The sequence below is a fragment of the Schistocerca serialis genome, chromosome 5, assembly GCF_023864345.2.
Source record: "Schistocerca serialis cubense isolate TAMUIC-IGC-003099 chromosome 5, iqSchSeri2.2, whole genome shotgun sequence".
In the NCBI taxonomy this organism is placed as follows: Eukaryota; Metazoa; Arthropoda; class Insecta; order Orthoptera; family Acrididae; genus Schistocerca; species Schistocerca serialis.
In genome coordinates, this window is record NC_064642.1 from 21,188,181 (window position 1) to 21,210,709 (window position 22,529).

At 45.2% G+C, this 22,529-nt stretch overlaps 1 protein-coding gene across 1 annotated transcript in view; it reads left to right on the plus strand.

Annotated features, from left to right (window-relative positions):
• LOC126481209 (probable cytochrome P450 4aa1) overlaps positions 1-22,529 on the plus strand; it is a 226,720-nt gene that overhangs the window by 192,423 nt on the left and 11,768 nt on the right. Inside the window, exon 10 of the mRNA XM_050104811.1 lies at positions 2,645-2,894. Coding sequence (XP_049960768.1) covers positions 2,645-2,894 — 250 coding nt within the window. The remainder of the gene's footprint in view (positions 1-2,644; positions 2,895-22,529) is intronic.

Sequence of the window (22,529 nt, forward strand, 5' to 3'; positions counted from 1 at the left end):
TCCCCTCTCCCCATTCTCTCGATGGTGGGAACAATAGAGTGAGGAAGAACTTTGTTGTTGAGAAAAGCAGTGTCAGAGCATGCGCTTGAAGATAGCTTCTGCCATCTCTCTATAATACAGTGCTCCTCCTAACTAACGTAGAATGGAAGTTAGCGGTTGGTGTAAGGAAGGTAACAGGAAAGTCAAATGGTGGACTTCGGTTTATTGGGGGAGTTGGAGCAAAATGAAGTTATTTATAAAGCAGTCTGCGTAGATAGTAGTAGTGAGAGCCATTCTTAAGAACTGCTAGTGTTTTTGGGATCCGCACTAGTTGGAAGCAATTCAGAGACGTGCTACTAGAGTTGTTAACAGCAGATTTGATCGACACGCGAGTATTACAGAGATGCTACATGAACTCAAATGTGAATCCCACGAGGGAAGGCGACATTCTTTTCGCGAAACACTACAGAGGGAATTTGCAGATGACTGCATAACGATTCTGCTGCCAGCAACGCGCATTTCAAGTAAGGACCATGAAGACAAGATAAGAGAAATTTGGGCTCCTAAGGAGACATATAGGCAGTCGTTTTTTCCTCGCTGCATTTGCGAATGGAACACGAATGGAACTGGCCGTATATTGATACTGCATCAGCGGCTGCCGAAACTGTCGTGTTCAACGACTGGTTGCCGACTGTGCATGCTGCATTGAAAAATGTCAAATATTTTCTCCTATTTACTTGCATTATGTTACATTTATTGAGGGTTAACTTTCAGTCCTTGAACGTTGCACAACAATGTTCCGAAAGTATTACCATCTCTGTGTGTCGCTGTATGGTCCACTGGCAACTTCAGGGAGGTCTGGACGTTATTCGCCAGGCCGTTTATGCGAGGTGTAGTTATAATTAATTTTCCAGTCTGCGGCAGAGTGTGCGGTGATATGAAAGTTCCTGGAAGATTAAAACTGTGTGCCGGACTGAGCCTCGAACTCGCGACCGTTACCTCGCGAGGGCGTGTGTTCCTCCAATTGAATCACAGAAGTACGACTCGCAACCCATTCTCACTGCTTTACTTCCGGCATTAATTCGTCTGCTAGCTTCCGAACATACAGAAGTTCTCACGCGAAACTTGAGGGGCTGGTGCTCCTTGTGGAATGCTTATGGTGGAGACATGTTTTAGACACAGCCTGGGCGATGTCTCGAGACATAAATTTTCACCCTGCAGCGGCTGCACGTTGATATGAAATTTGTAGCAGATGAAAACTGTGTGCCGGCCTTGAGTGAAGTTGGGAAGCTAGGAGACGAGGTACTGCCGGAAGTAAAGCTGTGAGGACGGGTCGTGAGTCGTTATTGTATACCTCACTTGGTAAATCACTTGCCCGCCGAAACCAAAGGTCTCGAGTTCGCTTCTCAGAGCGGCACATAGTTTTAATCGCCCAGGAAATTTCATGTAGATATACAGTTTTAAGTATGACCTCAAAAGAGAAAATCACGTAATTAATTTTTTTCTTGATCATAGGCACACGTCTGCTATGGTGACAGACATTGAAATCCTCCCGCGACCGTATCGTATCACGCCGGTAGAGGAGTGAAGACGAAGTGGCGGAACACGTGTCCAGTTTGTCAGAGTGGTGCGCCAGTTTGTTTCGCTTTTCTGGGACATAGTAGGTTACCGTGGCGCCAGGGTTTCAATGTGTACCAAGACTGCCGACATTTAAGTGCAAATAAAGATGAAAATAATAATGTCAGTTTTATTTTTTGTGTTGATAGTTCAATCTACGACATCTTGCCGTAGACAGCGCAAACAGTCTTTTCATACTTCCTCGAGAAACATAGAGGTTAATTATACTTCTGAATAAGTCTTCTTTTTGTTGTATGAACGGCCAGTCTTGATGTTAGGTGGTATACAGTCGAATCGGATGCGTGGTCGGATACTCCTTCTGCACAGGACTTAGCCCTCAGTGACCTGGTCTAGTCCACTTGTCGACCAATTCCGGTGATGAAATCTTTTGTATGCCGTTACTAGCGCGTCGGGCACCAAACCGGCACACCAACGGATTTACATGCGTCAAGGTGCCGAATATAGAGTGGGGTGTTATCCTATATAATATAAGTGAAAAATATCTTAACGTGTAGTTTCTCCAGGCTGACAGCTAATTGTGATCAACTCTCTGTAAGTCCACCATTATACAGATGGTTGCGGGATCTCGTCTGTTCAATATAAAACGTCGAATAAATAGACGTTCAGCCGTCGAAATTTCCAGTTGTTGTTTTGCTTGAGCAACTAGTTTCAGCGGTACATTACGCCATCTTCAGACCCCCTGACAGACGTGTGAGAAGAATCCCAGCTATGGTCCAGTCAAGATAGAGGCCAGCATTCAGTGACTGGTATCCGTAGATCTCCACATGACACAGCGATCATTTCGATCATCACTATCCGACTGAGGTAGGCAAGTAGAAATTTACGGATACCAGTGACTGAATGTTGACCGCTGTGGTGACTGGACCAGGGTTGGAATTCTTCCTACATGTGGGTCAGGGGGTCAGAAGATGGCGTAATGTAGCGCTGAAAGTGATTCCTCAAAGCCACTGGAAATGTAGACGTGTCGGTATGGGAACATACTGTGAGACACGTGTTTGAGTGTAGTTGGCTTTTGTGCCGGTTGCAGGGCCAGGACTCGGTGGGCGCGGCGGTGGCGTTCTGCACGTTCCTGCTGGCCCAGAACCCCGAGTGCCAGGAGCGCGCCATGGAGGAGCTGCGCGCCATCTTCTACGAGGGCGGCAGCGACTGCGGCCGGCCGCCCACGCGCGAGGACCTGTCGCGCATGAAGTACCTGGACCAGTGCGTGCGCGAGGCGCTGCGCCTCTTCCCCAGCGTGCCGCTCATCGCCCGCCGCCTCGGCGACGACCTGGTGATAGGTGCGTGTCGCGGGCAGCCGGCGCCGCCCCTGCAGCCTACCTAGTGTCAACCTGTGGACGCGCCTCCTCAGTAGAGGAAGTCGTGCAAATGTGGAATACCACTTTGGTTCTCGTTCGTAAATTTCTCAGTTTTTCATATTAAGCAAACAAAATATCTGCAGCACATACTTAGGGACATACGAGGGTCATTCCAATAGAAATGCACACTATTTTTGTAAAAATACAGTTTTCATTCTGCATGTGTGAAAGTTTTACAGTGTGTAGATACATCCTTCCTGCTCGTTTTCAAACTTAGTTCAAACTGTTCCCGCGAGTGGCGCAGCATGTTTTCAAGATGGCTGTTACACTTGACGTTCGTCAGAAGCAACGTGCTGTCGCAGAATTCCTGTGCTGTGAAAACGAGACAGTGGGAAACATCCACAAGAGGTTGAAAAAGGTGTATGGAGATGCTGCTGTCGATCGCAGTACAATTGGTCGGTGGGCAAGCAGGTTACGTGATGAAAGCGGGCGCATCAATATTGAGCATTGTCCTCGCAGCGGCAGGCCTCCTACTGGACACACTCCAGACAATGTGCAGAGAGTTAATGAATTGGTGACTGCTGACAGACGCAGCACAGTCACAGTGAACGAATTGTCTCGATACTTTCGGATAGGGGAATGAAGTGTTTGCAGAATACTGAAAGTATAGGTTTCTGCCAGGTGGGTTCCCAGGATGTTGACAATGGCTCACAAAGAAACAAGAAAAACGGTATGCAGCGAACTTTTGGAACATTACGAGAATGGTGGAGATGAATTTCTTGGAAGAATTGTGACAGGTGATGAAATATGGCTCCATCATTTTTCACCAGAGACGAAGAAGCAATAAATGGGAGGCATCATGCAAATTCACCCAAGGAAAAAAAAAAATTCAAAACCACACCTTGTGCCGGAAAAGCTATGGCTACGGTGTTTTTCGATTCCGAAGGGCTCTTGCTTGTGGACATCATTCCAAGTGGAACCACCATAAATTCTGATGCATATGTGACGACACTGAAAAGACTTCGAGCTCGACTGAGTCGTGTTCGACCACATCGGTGAAAGCACAATGTTTTGCTGTTGCACGACAATGCACGGCCACATGTCAGTCAAAAAACCGTGGAAGCGATCACAAAACTCGGATGGACAACATTGAAACATCCGCCTTACAGTCCTGACCTGGCTCCATATGACTATCATCTCTTTCGGAAACTGAAAGACTCTCTTCGTGGAACAAGGTTTGAAGATGATGACTCCCTTGTGCACGCTGCCAAACAGTGGTTCCAACGTGTTGGTCCATAATTTTACCGTGCGGGTATACAGCCGCTGGTTCCAAGATGGCGTAAGGCAGTTGAGACGGATGGAAATTATGTGAGGAAATGAAAATATCCTTCCTAAAGGATGTATCTACACACTGTAAAACTTTCAAACATGTAGAATAAAAAATGGATTTAAAAAAAATAGTGTGCATTTCATTTGGAGTGATCCTCGTGTTTTAATGCTTCCTATATTTTTGAGTACATACTATCTTAGGAACGTTCCTAAATTAGGCTTAACACAGAGTTTGACATTTTTGGCACTTCAGACTATGAGGTACAAATATGGAATACTCCATTCGTTTCAAGTGTGTTTAAGTTAAAACAAATCATGGAAAATCTAATAAATCACTGTCAAAGGAAACACTGTAAAACATAACAACACAATAGAAAAACACACGAAATATACAATTTCCAGTTATTAAATTCATTAGTCTAAGTACGAGGTTTGCCCAGAAAGTAATGCACCACTTTTTTTTTCTCAGCCGAAAACAATGGTACGAATGCGAAACGTTACATATGTATTATTTGAAACCTCCTGAGTGAGCGCGCCAAGTTTGTGTCATTTCCGACAGATAGCGTAGCTGCAGGACAGTTTCAAAATGGTGTCTGTACGTGATGTACGTTACAAGCAACGTGCGTCATTGAATTTCTCACTGCAGTGAAAGAAACAGTGGGGAATATTCACGAACGCTTGTGCAAAGTCTATGGAGCACCTGGTGTCGAGAGAAGTACAGTTAGTCGCTGGGCACGGAGGGCAAGGCCAACAGAAGGCGGTTCGGCGGAGCTCCAGTATTTGCAGCGGTCGGCGAGACCATCCACGGCTGTCACATCTGACACGTTGAAGCGAGTTGATGTTGTCATTCGCGAGGACAGATGCATTACGACTCTGCTGTTGGCGCTGCATGTGCCAATCAGCAAAGGAAGTGTGGACGCAATTATCCGCACTCTTGGCTATGTGTGCAAGATGGGTCCTGCGGTGTCTAACGTTGGATCACAAATCGCACAGAAAAAACATTTGCCTTGGTTTGTAGCAACATTTTGAAGCTGAGGGGCATTGTGACAGGTGGCGAAACCTGGGTTCACCACTTAGAGTCAGAAACGAAACAACAGTCGATCGAATGGCACCATTACCACTCCCCACAGAAGAGAAAATTCAGAGAAACTGCTTCCACTGGTAAGGTCATCATCACCGTGTTCTCGGACTGTGAAGGTGTGATTCTTATTTATGTGGTGCCAAGAGGTGGTACCATTAACTCAGAAGCATATGTCAACCAACAAAACTCAAGACTCGCTTCCAGCGACTTCAGCGACATAGTAAACCAGAAGATGTTTTCGCTGCAAGACACAAATCTGACGACTGCTGAACACATCGTAAAACAGGGTTGGATAGTCTTACCCCATCCGCCCTACAGCCCGCCCTATCCCCCACGGACTCCCATTTGTTTGGGCCATAAGAGGATTCTTTCATGGAAGACAGTTTGAGGACGATGAGGAGGTGATTCACACAGTGGAGCACTGGCTCCGCCACCAGGACAAGGACTGCTACCAACAGGGCACACACGACGTTGTTTCGCGCTGGAGGAAGGCCATAGAACGGGATGGAGATTACGTGGAAAAATAATGTGTGTATATAAAATACCATTATTTCGTGTGCGTAATTCTCATTATGTACAATAAAGAATTGTTGAAGAAAGAAAAGCGGTGCAGTACTTTCTGGGCAACCCTCGTAATTTCACTTGCAGAAGTCATAGACATACCGTCCGTTACCGTAACACTTACATTTAGTGTGAACCCTCATTTCGCACATCACACACGTTATCCATTCTTCTCCTGTGTCGTTCTGCGAAAATTTACCTGAGAAAAAGACACAACTGCCATCATCATTAGTGGGAACCCTGTTGTCCAGAACGCTACTAAGAATCATCTCTCACACTAAGAACATGATCCTCCGAAAGAGGTGGTTCTTAGTTCCTAAGCTTTGGCTGCCTCTGCTTCTTTGTCTCCGGTTTATTTTTTGCTGTCGTCGATGCTTCAAGAGATCTCTTGTACGAAGACAAGGTTACGACTGCTGAGCGACCTGCTTTTCTTCCCTTCATTCCTGGCCTCTTCTTTATTTGTGCAACGGGTGCGATTTGTCAAGGCATAATTTCAGATGTGCCAGCAGCTGTTTCTCCCTTTCCACTTTCAGAAGCCGCTCCTGCAAATGGTTCATTCACTGGATCATTAGGTAAATCTTTAATTATTCCTTCATTGTTGGCAATGAAACCTGTATCAGTGAAAATATGAGGTTTTAACGGATATATTCCTGACATACTAAACCCACTGGTTGCTATGTCCCCTCTCTGGCACTGTGGTACACCTTCCCATGCAGTTCGGCGATGTCCATGTTTGTTACTGGACCTGCATTTTCCCCGATCCACACGCGAACAAGCGCAGAGTAACAGAGTTTCAAAGAAGTCAATAAAGTCCTGTCCAGCCGTTGCATCTTGTGTGGGGCATGAGGGGGCAGACACAAGGTTCTGACGTGGTTTCTCGTGCGAGATTTACAACATCCAGATTTCTGGAGTGGCCCATTTTCTTTCTCTAACATTTTAATCTGCTATTTACACAGCAGAATCATCCCACTTCTTTCTACGTCATGAAGTTGTTTCTGAAACAATTCCTATAACTAAAATAAGTTGTGAAAGTACTAGGGTGCAAATGCAGAATACTAGTATTCCACATTAGTGACACATCCATCATGAAATACCGAAACGCAAATGCAATCGAAAATTAAATAGACAACAAACACGCCATTTTACGACTTAATGTGTTAGCTAAAAGTCTGTCTACAAAATACATTAATAATTTATATACTATGACAATAATGAAACTGAAAACCAGCAACTCGCAACAATCATGCCTCCTAGTAAATTCGGTTAAAACGGTTTCACTCACTCGCAGTGTCTGCCAACTGTAATATGAATGCGTCCCAAAGCAATATACAGTTGCTGAACGTAATTTTTAAGCAGCTAACCGAAGTACAGCGGGAAATCATAGTATTCTATATTAGCACCCCTATTCCACATTTGTACCTCTTCCTCTACCACTACAAAATTATGTATTTCTCAAAATTGTGTATTGGCCAATCTCAGCAGGATAGTTTGTTGTCTTGTTACCTCTTAGTCTTATTCTGTGATGCAATTTATGTGTTCGAAAGTGACTGTGAATGTTTGTAATATGCTGCCTGACAAAAAAAGTGAAGACATGATCGGATGTCAGTATAGCTTCGTACATGTACACACCATCGTCGGGTACGTTAATGATTAGAGTTGCAATTCTCTGTGACGGGTAGATTCAATCACTGATCAAAAAGTGCAGCCATATAACGGCATATGCAGGGTGAGTCACCTAAAATTACCGCTGGATATATTTCGTAAACCACATCAAATAGTGACGAATCGATTCCACAGACCGAACGTGAGGAGAGGGGCTAGTGTAATTGGTTAATACAAACCATAAAAAAAATGTACGGAAGTATGTCCTTTTACACAAACCTACGTTTTTTTAAATGGAACCCCGTTAGTTTTGTTAGCACATCTGAACATATAAACAAATACGTAATCAGTGCTGTTTGTTCCATTGTAAAATGTTAATTAGATCCGGAGATATTGTAACCTTAAGTTGACGCTTGAGTACCACTCCTCCGCTGTTCGATCGTGTGTATCGGAGAGCACCGAATTACGTAGGGATCCAAAGGGAACGGTGATGGACCTTAGGTACAGAAGAGACTGGAACGGCACATTACGTCCATATGCTAACACCTTTTCATTGGTCTTTTTCACTGACGCACATGTACATTACCATGAGGGGTGAGGTACACGTTCGACTGGCGTTTCATAGGACGTGGAGGACGCATAAATTGGCCAGCCGTTTCTCCTGATCTTACACCTCTGGACTTCTTTCTGTGGGGTACGTTAAAGGAGAATGTGTACCGTGATGTGCCTACAACCCCTGAGGATATGAACCAACGTATTTGGCAGCCTGCGGCGACATTACACCAGATGCACTGCGGCGTGTACGACATTCATTACGCCAGAGATTGCAATTGTGTGCAGCAAATGATGGCCACCACATTCAACATCTATTGGCCTGACATGTCGGAACACACTCTATTCCACTCCGTAATTGAAAACGGAAACCACGTGTGTACGTGTACCTCACCCGTCATGGCAATGTACATGTGCGTCAGTGAAAAAGACCAATAAAAAGGTGTTAGCATGTGGACGTAATGTGCTGTTCCAGTCTCTTCTGTACCTAAGATCCATCACTGTTCCCTTTGGATCCCTACGTAATTCGGTGCTCTCTGATACACACGATCGAACAGCGGAGGAGTGGTACTCAAGCCTCAACTTTAGGTTACAATATCTCCGGATCTAATTAACATTTTACAATGCAACAAACAGCACTGATTACGTATTTGTTTATATGTTCAGATGTGCTAACAAACCTAACGGGGTTCCATTAACAAAAACGTAGGTTTGTGTAAAAGGACATACTTCCGTACATTTTTTTTATGGTTTGTATTAACCAATTACACTAGCCCCTCTCCTCACGTTCGGTCTGTGGAATCGATTCGTCACTATTTGATGTGGTTTACGAAATATATCCAGCGGTAACGTTAGGTGACTCACCCTGTATAAAACCACATGACATACTGTATGCTCGTACACGTACCTATAAAGATGTGTGTGCAGTTACATTACATAGGAATTACTGTCCACTGGCCGCCCGCTGTGACTTCAGTCTGGAACCGCGCGACCGCCACGGTCGCAGGTTCGAAACCTGCCTCGGGCATGGATGTGTGTGATGGCCTTAGTTAGGTTTAAGTAGTTCTAAGTTCTAGGTGACTGATGACCTCAGATGTTAAGTCCCATAGTGCTCAGAGCCAGTTTTTTACTCTCCACTGTAGAGTAGAAAAAAAAATGTAATGGCATTTTCGGACGTTAATTTTTTTCAACTGTTGCCCTGTGCTGGAGCATTGCCTCAGTTGTATTTTTTCTGCCACAGTTGGCCTGGCATCAGCTGCTTCGAGGACTGTGTACACGTATTCCTTGCTGAAACACTAGCGATGGTAACTCATCCTGACTACAATAGGCTTGTCAGCATTAGGAGAAGACTGGAAAAACTGGTGTTAATGACCCCGTCCATGACTAAATCATTAGGACTGGAACACAAAGTCGGATTGGACTAAGCGATCCCACTTCAAGGAAGTCTTAGCGAAATTCGATTAAAGTGATGTAATGAAACCACGGGAAACATCACCCAGGAGAGTTGGACTAAAATTTTGAACCACGAAATTCCATAATGTGGCTTAACCTCTGCACCACCTTACTCGGTTTTTCATTACACCGAGAAAAAGTCTTTTTACAAGAGATTACGCTGAATTACTGTGCCGGCCGCTTAAACGTTGTTGAAGAGGTGAATGGTACGCCCCTGAGGGCAAGGTGCGTAGTCAAGACAAACGTCTCATGGAGTGAATCTTTGTGAACTCGACAACTGCCTTCCCAGTCACGGCTGTTCTGAATTGTGAGGTTGCTGCGTCGGAATTGTCCACCTACTACAATACACTCTTGCAGCTGCATTCCAACAGAACACTGCTCGCCAACCTGTTACAAACAATGCTTGATATACAGTGAAACAACTATTGAACTATACGAAAAAATGTAAATTAGTTACAAACTACGGCGTGCAAACACTTTATTCAGTAGGTAAACGTCACTAATTTGGATTTAGGTCCGAAATGCCTGCCATTATTGGCGATGATATGGCGCACACGAACAGCGAAATTCTGCATGACCTGCTGAAGTGTCGGAACGTCGATGCTGTCGATGTAGAGGTAATTTCGGGAGTACCGCAGGGAAGCGTGATAGGTCCTTTATTGTTTACAATATACATAAATGACTTAGTTGACAACATCGGTAGCTCCGTGAGGCTATTTGCAGATGACACGGTTGTCTACAAGAAAGTAGCAACATCAGAAGACTCGTACGTACTCCAGGAGGACCTGCAGAGGATTAATGCATGGTGCGACAGCTGGCAGCTTTCCCTAAACGTAGATAAATGTAATATAATGCGCATACATAGGGGCAGAAATCCATTCCAGTACGATTATGCCATAGGTGGTAAATCATTGGAAGCGGTAACGACCGTAAAATACTTAGGAGTTACTATCCGGAGCGATCTGAAGTGGAATGATCACATAAAACAAATAGTGGGAAAAGCAGGCGCCAGGTTGAGATTCATAGGAAGAATTCTAAGAAAATGTGACTTATCGACGAAAGAAGTAGCTTACAAAACGCTTGTTCGTCCGATTCTTGAGTATTGCTCATCAGTATGGGACCCCTACCAGGTTGGATTAATAGAAGAGATAGACATAATCCAGCGAAAAGCAGCGCGATTCGTCATGGGGACATTTAGTCAGCGCGAGAGCGTTACGGAGATGCTGAACAAGCTCCAGTGGCGGACACTTCAAGAAAGGCGTTACGCAATACGGAGAGGTTTATTATCGAAATTACGAGAGAGCACATTCCGGGAAGAGATGGGCAACATATTACTACCGCCCACATATATCTCGCGTAATGATCACAACGAAAAGATCCGAGAAATTAGAGCAAATACGGAGACTTACAAGCAGTCGTTCTTCCCACGCACAATTCGTGAATGGAACAGGGAAGGGGGGATCAGATAGTGGTACAATAAGTACCCTCCGCCACACACCGTAAGGTGGCTCGCGGAGTATAGATGTAGATGTAGATGACCTCCTGAATGGCTGTTTTCAGCTCAGCATTGGTTTTAGGGCTATTGCTGTACACCTTGTCTTTAATATAGCCTCATAAAAATAGGTCGCATGTGTTGAAATCCGGAGATTATGATAGCCAATCGAGGCCCATGCTAGTGGCCTCCGGGTACCCAAGGGCCAGAATGCAGTCTCCAGAGTGCCCCTCCAGAACGTCAAACACTCTCCAGCTTCGATGAGGTAGAGCTCCGTCTTGTATGACCAATTAGGGTCACTTTGGATAATGGGGATGAAATTATCTTACAAAACCTTCACGCACCGTTCGGTAACCCGTGCCATCAAGGAATATCGGCCGCGCGGGATTAGCCGAGCGGTCTAAGGCGCTGCAGTCATGGACTGTGCTGCTGGTCCCGGCGGAGGTTCGAGTCCTCACTCGGGCATGGGTGTGTGTGTTTGTCCTTAGGATAATTTAGTTTAAGTAGTGTGTAAGCTTAGGGTCTGATGACCTTAGCAGTTAAGTCCCATAAGATTTCACCTTTGAACACCTTTTTTTATGGAATATCGCATCAATTATTCCGTGACTGGGCATTGCACACCACACACTCAGCCGTAGAGGGTGAAGAGACTTCTCGATCGCGAAATGCGGGTTCTCAGTCCCCCCCAAATGCGCCGATTTTGCTTATTGATGAACCCATCCAAATGAAAGTGGACTTCGTTGGTAAACCAAATCATACAGCGCATACTAATTCCCATCATGCCGCGCGGCCATCCGTGAAGTTTGAACGTCCTAACGCTAACCGTTCAGTTTTTATGACGATTTTATTTCATGTAGTTCCATTTTAGTGACCATGTGTATTTTTTGACAAAAGACATCGCTTCTCTGGACTGCCCATTCATATAAGGTGCCACTCGTGGATCTTACTGTCAGTAAGGTCTACCTGTGGATTGTACATAGCGTTCGTCCGGTATCCAGTACAATCATTCGGACGTGTCCTCAAGGACACATTCATTCAAGTCTCGACTGACATAAAGCAGGTGGTGTAAAGTGTGCTTTAGAAGAGCGTGTCTGTGTATGTGTGTTTTAATACATCTTTATAGTGAAGCAATGGTATCCAGTGTAACAAAGCATCGTATGAAATTTTCCTGACAGATTAAAACTGTGTGCCGGACCGAGACTCGAACTCGGGACCTTTGCCTTTCGCGGGCAAGTGCTCTACCAACTGAGTTACCCAAGCACGACTCACGCCCCGTCCTCACAACTTTACTTCTGCCAGTGCCTCGTCTCCTACCTTCCAAACTTTACAGAAGCTCTCCTGCGAACCTTGCAGAACTAGCGCTCCTGAAAGAAAGGATATTGCGGAGACATGGCTTAGCCACAGCCTGGGGGATGTTTCCAGAATGAATTTTCACTCTGCAGCGGAGTGTGCCCTGATATGAAACTCTGATGGCAGATTAAAACTGTGTGCCGAACCGAGACTGGAACTCGGGACCTTTGCCTTTCGCGGGCAAGTGCTCTACCAACTGAGCTACCCAAGTATGACTCACGCCCCGTCCTCACAGGTTTACTTCTGCCAGTAGCACAGAGTTTCAATATGCCAGGAAAGTTTCGTATCAGCGCACACTCCGCTGCAGAGTGAAAATCTCATTCTGAAAGCATCATATGCTGATACGACACCTGGCATATGGAAGCCAGACAAAGCTGCGGACACCGCCGATGGTGTTGGAGCGCTGGTGGGTATATGGGCTAGCAGCAGAGGAGGCCAGCCGTCAAACCGCCCTTCGTGTCGCGTGCAACACATCGCTAGGAGGCGACAGGCGTACCGATCCGCCGGCCTGCGTGCCGCCAGGAGCCAGCGGTGAATTATGCATACGGCGGAAAGCCAAGAGCGGCGTCACGACCCAGAGGAAGCCATTGGCACGCCGCGGGACTTTCGAGAGCTCTGAGATCACCGCCGCCGGCCAGTATGACGCAAGCAGGTGGAAAGACCTACTGGACGAGAGCTGACCACTTCCATCGCACCATCAAGTCTTCTTGATCGGTTCGTCGGGAAAATGCCCGTACAGGAGCAAATATGTTGACTGTGAAACGGGTCAGCAACGAACTAATGCACCGTGCAATGTCTGAATACAGAGTCTGTAGCACACAGGAATCTTCTCAAGAGATAGCAGTTTATTCCGGTAATGTCAGAGAGGGCAATGGAAGGAATATGTTGCTGAAGGACAACCGGCTAAAAGCCGTCTCATACCAAGTGCATGTATAAATTAAAAAGAAGAGAGAACTGTTTCAGAAGTGCTTCGATGCTACAGTTTAATTTAAATATCGTCGACACCGCTTCAGCGTAGAAATGTGAACTCGTAGGCGTTTAAAATTCAGGGATAATTAGAAGTATTTTAGTAACTCAAAGATCAGTTTTTATGAGAAATCTGACAATAAAGACGGTAGCACCCCTACTGTCTTGTGAACAGTAATGCAGCAGTAGCAACTGTTTACTGAGTCCAAACACACTTTTCATGTCACTGACTGCTGCTCCAGGGAAGTATGTAAACTACTGGCCATTAAAATTGCTACACCACGAAGATGACGTGCTGCAGACGCGAAATTTAACCGACAGGAAGAAGATGCTGTGATATGCAAATGATTAGCTTTTCAGAGCATTCACACAAGGTTGGCCCCGGTGGCGACACCTACAACGTGCTGACATGAGGAAAGTTACCAACCGATTTCTCTTACACAAACAGCAGTTGACCTGCGTTGCCTGGTGAAACGTTGTTGTGATGCCTCGTGTAAGGAGGAGAAATGCGCACCATCACGTTTCCCACTTTGATAAAGGTAGGATTATAGCCTATCACGATTGCGGGTTTATCGTATCGCGACATTGCTGCTCGCATTGATCGAGATCCAATGACTGTTAGCAGAATACGCAATCGGTGGGTTCAGGAGGGTAATACGGAACGCCGTGCTGGATCCCAACGGCCTCGTATCACTAGCAGTCGAAATGACGAATCGTACAGCCACGTCTCGATCCCTGAGTCAACACATGGGGACGTTTGCAAGACAACAACCACCTGCAGGAACAGTTCGACGACGTTTCCAGCAGCATGGACTATCAGCTCGGAGACCATGGCTGTAGTTACCCTTGACGCTGCATCACAGACAGGAGGCCTGCGATGGTGCACTGAACGACGAACCTGGGTGCACGAATGGCAAAACGTCATTTTTTCGGATGAATCCAGGTTCTGTTTACAGCATCATGATGGTCGCATCCGTGTTTGGCGACATCGCGGTGAACGCACATTGGAAGCGTGTATTCGTCATCGCCATACAGGCGTATCAGCCGGCGTGATGGTATGGGGTGCCATTCGTTACACGTCTCGGTCACCTCTTGTTCGCACTGACGGCACTTTGGACAGTGGACGTTACATTTCAGATGTGTTACGACTCGTGGCTCTACCCTCCATTCGATCCCTGCGAAACTCTACATTTCAGCAGGATAATGCACGACTGCATGTTCAGGACCTGTACGGGCCTTTCTGGATACAGAAAACGTTCGACTGCTGCCCTGGCCAGCACATTCTCCAGATCTCTCACCAATTGAAAACGTCTGGTCAATGGTGTGCGAGCAACTGGCTCGTCACAATACGTCAGTCACTACTCTTGATGAACTGTGGTATCGTGTTGAAGCTGCATGGGCAGCTGTACCTGTACACGCCATCCAAGCTCTGTTTGACTCAATGCCCTGGCGTATCAAGGCCGTTATTACGGCCAGAGGTGGTTGTTCTGGGTACTGATTTCTCAGGATCTATGCACCCAAATTGCGTGAAAATGTAACCATGTGTCAGTTCTAGTATAGTATATGTATCCAATGAATACCCGTTTATCATCTGCATTTGTTCTTGGTGTAGCAATGTTAATGGCTTGTAGTGTAATTTTATTTTATTTTAATGCTTCTTGCCTATTGACAGAGATTACGTAAGTGAATGAGAATATTTTGACGCTTTTGCTTTCGACATCAAGGTCGAAGGTGCTCTGAAGCTGCCTAAGTATTAGTTGAGATCCGGAACATATGTTGAGGTTCGGGCAGGCAACGTTTTCCACTCTTCGGCTGACTGAACGACACGAGAACGCCAGTAGAACTTCAGTCTTTATCGCCTGATATGGACTAAAGTGCGCCCATTAGGGAGAAATAGGAAAGTAATGAGCACGAGGTTCGGCTGAGACGATCCGGGAAAACCGTCGTCGACTTTTCACGTGGCAGCCCACCAAGTCAGCCTTTGGCACCCAGAGAACTGCACTGCTATGACAAATGATAAAGGAGTGCTTGCTTTTATCTGTTAATTCCTTTAGTATGACTGCTTTGTAACAAATACATTAGCTATAAATGCCTTATCTTGCATAGGTCTATCTTTTTTTTGGTGTCAAGAAAATTCTTAGAAGAAAAGAATTTCGTACAGTCAGTTCCACGCCTCGATTTTAATCGTAACATCCACGGCGACGTCTCTGGTATGGTCTCGAATCTGTAAGCAATGCGCTTTTGCACACTGTATAGATAAGCAGTGTGAGAGTTGAATGTTTTGTTTTGACGGTTGCAGTTTAAAATGAGTGCAAAATATCTCAATTCTCAAGAGGTTGTTATTCTTGTAAAGCATCAAAAGGGATCAAAGCTTTCACGTGGAGCTGCTGTTAACACTCTAAGAAAGTCAAAGTCATCAATCAGTCCCCCAGACTTAGTACTTAAACCTAACTAACCTAAGCACATCACACACATCCATGCGCGAGGCAGGATGTGAACCTGCGACCGTAGCAGCAGCGCGGTTCCGGACTGAAGTGCCTAGAACCGCACGGCCACAATGGCCGGCTTTGCCGGAGAGTGGACTGAGGTACCAAGCTATAATCGATAATGGCAGTGATTGGATTAACAATTAGGTAATTGTGCAATTAGTAAAAGATGTATTTTCATGTAAACCTGCGTTTATAATAGTCTCTTTTATTATATACATCATACAGCTAACGGCATACGCTATCTCGTACAACTGACTGTACGTGAGGGAATAATAATGAAAAATTGAGATATTGTTGGATTTACTTTCCTCTTTTTATTTGGTTGTTGTTTTTATATCATGCACGCACGAGAAAAGTGTGGAATTTAATTGACCTGCTAAGGTAATGTTCATTTCGATGTTAAGTACATTACATTCTGACAGACACGAACTATATAAAATGTCAAGCGGAGGCCCCCCGTAACATCTTTTCCCTCTATTGATATTTGTTGAAGACAACAGGAAGATCGTCAGACAAGACAATCGTTACTAGGAAATAACGTCGGCAACGATTTTCACTGAAGACAGATATTTCACCAAAAAAATCCCGAAAGCCGCGTGGTTCGCTGATTCTGTTTCCTCGAAGTCTTGAGTTCCGGTGATACAGTACCTCCGCCGTAACTCGTTTGCATTATCCAAGAAAATTCGGGTAGCAGTCCATTCTAATAGACTGTCGGCTAGAATTATACGCAATGAGTACCGCAGCAAGCACGAACTACAACCAACAACTGCTGCTTAATCTGTTACGATAATCTACCGCTACATCCGAAACATTATACAAGTCGATGGAGACAACGCAGAGTTAATGGTGTCTTAAAGATTACATGAATCGTTTGTTCGTCTTTACGCGATATAAGACTTTCCCAGCGTATATTCTGTTTCGAACGTTATCTGGAGTCCTACCGGATCTAATCATCGGAGGGCTACCTTTGACAGTTTACGGCAGTACACCGGAGAACGTTGGAAGCTACTTCGAACTTGTTACTCGTATTTCTACTCTAGAAATGTGGTACGTTGTCGTCTGATATTGCCTGTCTGTTCGTAGCTGACTGGGTACTGACTCTGTTAAAGGAACGTAAACCATGCTGCGCCTGTGAATGTCTAAATTTATAATCAAAGACTCTACGGTTGTAAGGGAGTCAAAATGGTCCGTTACAATAGGGGAACGAAGATATACTTCGTAGGTCAAACACGGAATCTGTTGTTGGTGGCTCGTTATTTCTGCCCGAACACCGTTTTGTTCACAAAACGCTCTCACAAAGAGGTTTGTGTCGTCAGGCATGGACAATCGCTTACTGCCTTGTAATTGCAATACACCGAGGACTGCCTTGACATAAGCTTCGGATACAAATGTCGGCAGCAATCGAAAAGGCCTCGAACCGCCGAGGAGCTTTTCGGGAATGTCAGAACGCCCGAGCGAAAGTGTTGGTCGCCGAGGTCGTCTGCGAGACAAAGGACTGTGGCTGCCGGCAGCGGGCTGGAGCGAAGGAGGGGGCGTCGCCACACCTCGCTCTGGGGCAGCCTCCAGACACCTGCTGCCGACTACGGGCCTCCAGGGACAAAGCACACGCCTTCCGCGACTGTCCAGTGGCTACTACAGTCAAACTGCACCTACTCGCAAAAATCTTACGTTCGCTGTAATTACCGTACGGCAGTGAAGCTTGGTAGAAAAGAAAAAATACTTCTAAATTTGGCCACCAGGTGCAAAACTGGCGCTGTGAATGTAAGAAAGACGTATAGAAATGCTTTCATACGTAATGCATTAGGAACACGACGTGAGCAGAAAAGGTCAACAAAGTAAGAGAGGTATAATGTTGATTTTATTATGAACAGTTTGTTAAATGTGAGCACATGTGAGCACTAGTTGCTGCACAACACCAGATTTGCTGCTGGTGGCGAAAATGGGAACTAATGTTTTTCCAGCTTAAATCGATTCCACATTAACGAATCACCGTATCCACCAAGTTTCTCTGCCATACGATAATTACTGCTACACTGGTAATCATTGAGTAGCTACACTTTAACTATAACAACCCGATACTTCGTTTTCCGTTCCAACATTTCATTGTATCTCTCGAATTGTCTGTGTGTTACACGATAGCTTTGGCCACTACATCTGCAATTCTTGTGGTCTATAGTGGAGGAAATTTCGTGCACCACTGTTACTTTCTCCATTATGTCTTTGATTCGATTCGCGGGAAGAACTATTACTGCTAAGACTCACTGTTAGCTCGAATCTCTCTGACCTTACGTCCATGGCCTTTTCGTAGCACATACATCAGACGAAGCAGCATGTTGTTTGGCTCTTCAAGGAATGTGTACTCTGGAAATTGTAACAGTAAACCACGTCTCTCGTAGTGTCTGCGACTGCAGCTGGGTGAGCGTCTCTGCGACGCTTTCATGCAACGAAACGTGCTGCTCTTCTTCAGCTATTTTCTATTTCCTCCACCAGGCCTATCTGGTAACGGTCGCAGATCAACGAGCGACGTCTATATTTTGCGATGGAAATGTTTATGTGGGCGACTTGCATGTTAGGTGTGTAATCAAAAATACGGATTCAGTTGAGTTGGCGACTAGCAAAAATCAAAAGTTGAAGGTTTTCTCTTTGTACTTCCATTTGATAGTGATACCCTTCGCCGGCAAAGAAGTTAATCCAGGAAGTGGACAAATGGTTCAAATGGCTCTGAGCACTATGGGACTCAACTGCTGAGGTCATTAGTCCCCTAGAACTTAGAACTAGTTAAACCTAACTAACCTAAGGACATCACAAACATCCATGCCCGAGGCAGGATTCGAACCTGCGACCGTAGCGGTCTTGCGGTTCCAGACTGCAGCGCCTTTAACCGCACGGCCACTTCGGCCGGCAGGAAGTGGACAAGTGTTGGTCGAGTGTACCATTCCGTAGGGCAGAGAGTATCAGTTCGTTCGCAACCTAGGATAATGTTCAAAATATGTTTTATCATCAACGGCCGGCCGCGGTGGTCTCGCGGTTCTAGGCGCGCAGTCCGGAACCGCGCGACTGCTGCGATCGCAGGTTCGAATCCTGCCTCGGGCATGGATGTGTGTGATGTCCTTAGATTAGTTAGGTTTAAGTAGTTCTAAGTTCTAGGGTACTGTTGACCTCAGATGTTAAGTTCCATAGTGCTCAGAGCCATTTATCATCAACGTCTCTGATTAGGTAAAGGGGAGAGGAGCATGACGCTTAGACTATTTCCAATTTTTTTTGTTTAGCGTACAGTCTACTGTCAGAATAAATTCGTAAAGGCTCCAGTTAGCGTCCCTTACCTCTACTGAAATACAACTGGCCTTTATCTCCAGTTGTAAGAAAGATTCGGGTTTAACATCCTCTCGACATCGAGGTCATTAGGGACAATCCCCAGTTGTGAAGTACTACAGACTACCAGAGTTTTACTACTACTGCTGCTACAAATAATGATAGTAGTAATAATAATAATAAAACACAGAACATGTTTTAATGAAATAATAAATACAATTCGCAGGACAAAGTGGAGTCGCCTCATGTTATTCTTTTAAAATATTGCAATAGCCGAGTCAATTAGTGGCTCACTATGAGGGAGGATATACAAGAAAGGAAGTTCAATATGACTTCTACTGTGCGTAATAGATTTCTCAGAAGCATCAGGTGCCACGTCAGCGGTAGAAGTGGCAATTCAATGCAAATATTTCTGAGAAATCGAGCAGCATACTGCCAGAAGTCATTCTCCAGTACACAAATAGGTTGATGAATTGGAGAACACGGAAACACTTTACAGCAACGTAGGAAGAACCTACACGTAGGAAACTTAGATAACAGAGCAATGTTGTGTTACACATGGAAAGACCGTCACATTACGGACGACGTAACTGGCTGCAGTCGTTTCATCCAAGGTAGGGAAATGTATTTCTTGTGAAACGGTTCATAGAACTATAAGGGTTAACCGTGAAAACAAAATAATGAAACTTGAGCTTGCAGAGATTATGTGTCAATATGATAATTAGAATTTACACGGTGGCTATAATTAAACTTTCACACCTGTGTCAGGGTAGACGGAAAACTACACTACTGGCCATTAAAATTGGTACACCACGAAGATGACGTGCTAGAGACGCGAAATTTAACCAATAGGAAGAAGATGCTGTGATATGCAAATGATTTGCTTTTCAGAGCATTTACACAAGGTTGCGACACCTACAAAGTACTGACATGAGGAAAGTTTCCAACCGATTTCTCATACACAAACAGCAGTTGACCGGCGTTGCCTGGTGAAACGTTGTTGTGATGCCTCGTGTAAGGAGGAGAAATGCGTACCATCACGTTTCCCACTTTGATAAAGGTAGGATTATAGCCTATCACGATTGCGGGTTTATCGTATCGCGACATTGCTGCTCGCGTTGGTCGAGATCCAATGACTGTTATCAGAATACGCAATCGGTGGGTTCAGGAGGGTAATACGGAACGCCGTGCTGGATCCCAACGGCCTCGTACCACTAGCAGTCGAGATGACGAATCGTACAGCCACGTCTCGATCCCTGAGTCAACACATGGGGACGTTTGCAAGACAACAACCATCTGCACGAACGGTTCGACGACGATTGCAGCAGTATGGATTATCAGCTCGGAGACCATGGCTGCGGTTACCCTTGACGCTGCATCACAGACAGGAGCGCCTGCGATGGTGCACTGAACGACGAACCTGGGTGCACGAATGGCAAAACGTCACTTTTTCGGATGAATCCAGGTTCTGTTTACAGCATCATGATGGTCGCATCCGTGTTTGGCGACATCACGGTGAACACACATTGGAAGCGTGTATTCGTCATCGCTACAATGGTGTATCACCCTGCGTGACGGTATGGGGTGCCATTGGTTATACGTCTGGGTCACCTCTTGTTCGCATTGACGGGACTCTGAACAGTGGACGTTACATTTTAGATGTGTTACGACCCGTGGCTCTACCCTTCATTCGATCCCTACGAAACCCTACATTTCAGCAGGATTATGCACGCTCGCATGTTGCAGGTGCTCTATAGACCTTTCTGGATACAGAAAACGTTCGACTGCTGCCCTGGCCAGCACATTCTCCAGATCTCTCACCAACTGAAAACGTCTGGTCAATGGTGGCCGAGCAACTGGCTCGTCACAATACGCCAGTCACTACTCTTGATGAACTGTGGTATCGTGTTGAAACTGCATGGGTAGCTGTACCTGTACACGCCATCCAAGCTCTGTTTGACTCAATGCCCAGGCGTATTAAAGCCGTTATTACGGCCAGAGGTGGTTGTTCTGGGTACTGATTTCTCAGGATCTATGCACCCAAATTGCGTGAAAATGTAATTACATGTCAGTTCTAGTATAATATATTTATAGTATAATATATTTATCCAATGAATACCCGTTTATCATCTGCATTTCTTCTGGCTGTAGTAACTTTTATGGCCATTAGTGTATTCACCCTGTGGGTCCCCAGCTTTATAAGATTGTGCACTGCAGGATATGAGTTGTTAGTAGTTTTCGTGTCATGACTTGCCTTTAGGCGCCGTTAGTGTGACGGCAACGTAGGGTTGAAACACAAGCATCGTCATGGGTTTGGACAGAGTGAGCAGGGCTTTACTCGCAACGCTGTATTATCAAAACAACAGGCAGTATTTCTGTTGCTATTCACAAGTATGGACACTCTGAAGAATAAGGAGAGCTCCTCTCTCCGTACCGGGTTTGAAGAAAACTGTTTGGAAGCTGGAATTATGTGGACATTTGAGAATTGCTCCTGGGAAAAGCCTACGACGATTTGCGCCACTGACATTTGAAGAAGTTACTTTGAAAACGCTGGTTGCAATGTGCTATCTTCGAGCATTTCACGTGCTATTTCACGACAGCTGAACATTCCATGGTTCACCGCTGGTAGAGTACTGTGAAAAATAGTGAAATAGTATCCAGGCCCTCTTCGACATCTTTGATGGTCTAGAAACAGCAACGTTTGTAAGGTGGAACGTAAAGATGGTACGCAATTTACAAACGTCGCGCTCTCACGTGGAAGTTAAAAGTGTTTCTATAAAAGGTATATTCGTTATTTCTTTTCCGGGCGTCCTTACGAACGTTTCTACAAAGTTTTGTTGTCCTACGATCATTAGTTTATCATGGGGATTCTCTGAAGTAGCGAATGTTTAATCATAACCACGCTGTACATCTACTGTTACATGTCGCCCTATCGTCTTGCATGCGATGTACTATCGGGATCTTACTTTTTGTTATAGACATCATGTCGCATAAGCTGATTTCAATTGAGATGAACAGACTTATTATCAAACCTTATCATCAATATATTCCTTCTTAAAGAGCTAAGACAACGCGAGCGGCTGGGCCCATCCATTGCTTCATCCGTCCCTAGTGATAGGTTTATTTCATACACCCTTACCGACTCGACTTCCTGCTTCGAAAAGACAGAAACGCAAGCTCAAACAATACATGAACCGTGTATGAACCGTGCCACTCTGTCGTTAACTCTGTCAACAAAGTCATTTTTCCCAAGAGCTGCAATGTCCACTTTAGAAACGAGCACTCAGAGGAACGTCTTAAATTAACCGAAATGCAACAGCGTAATTTTTTCATCCTACAAATTAGTTTAGATACTGAGTTTTGTATATGTGTCACTGCTCATATAAATAACTAATTTATTACCTATATTACGTATAGTTACAGTCAGATTT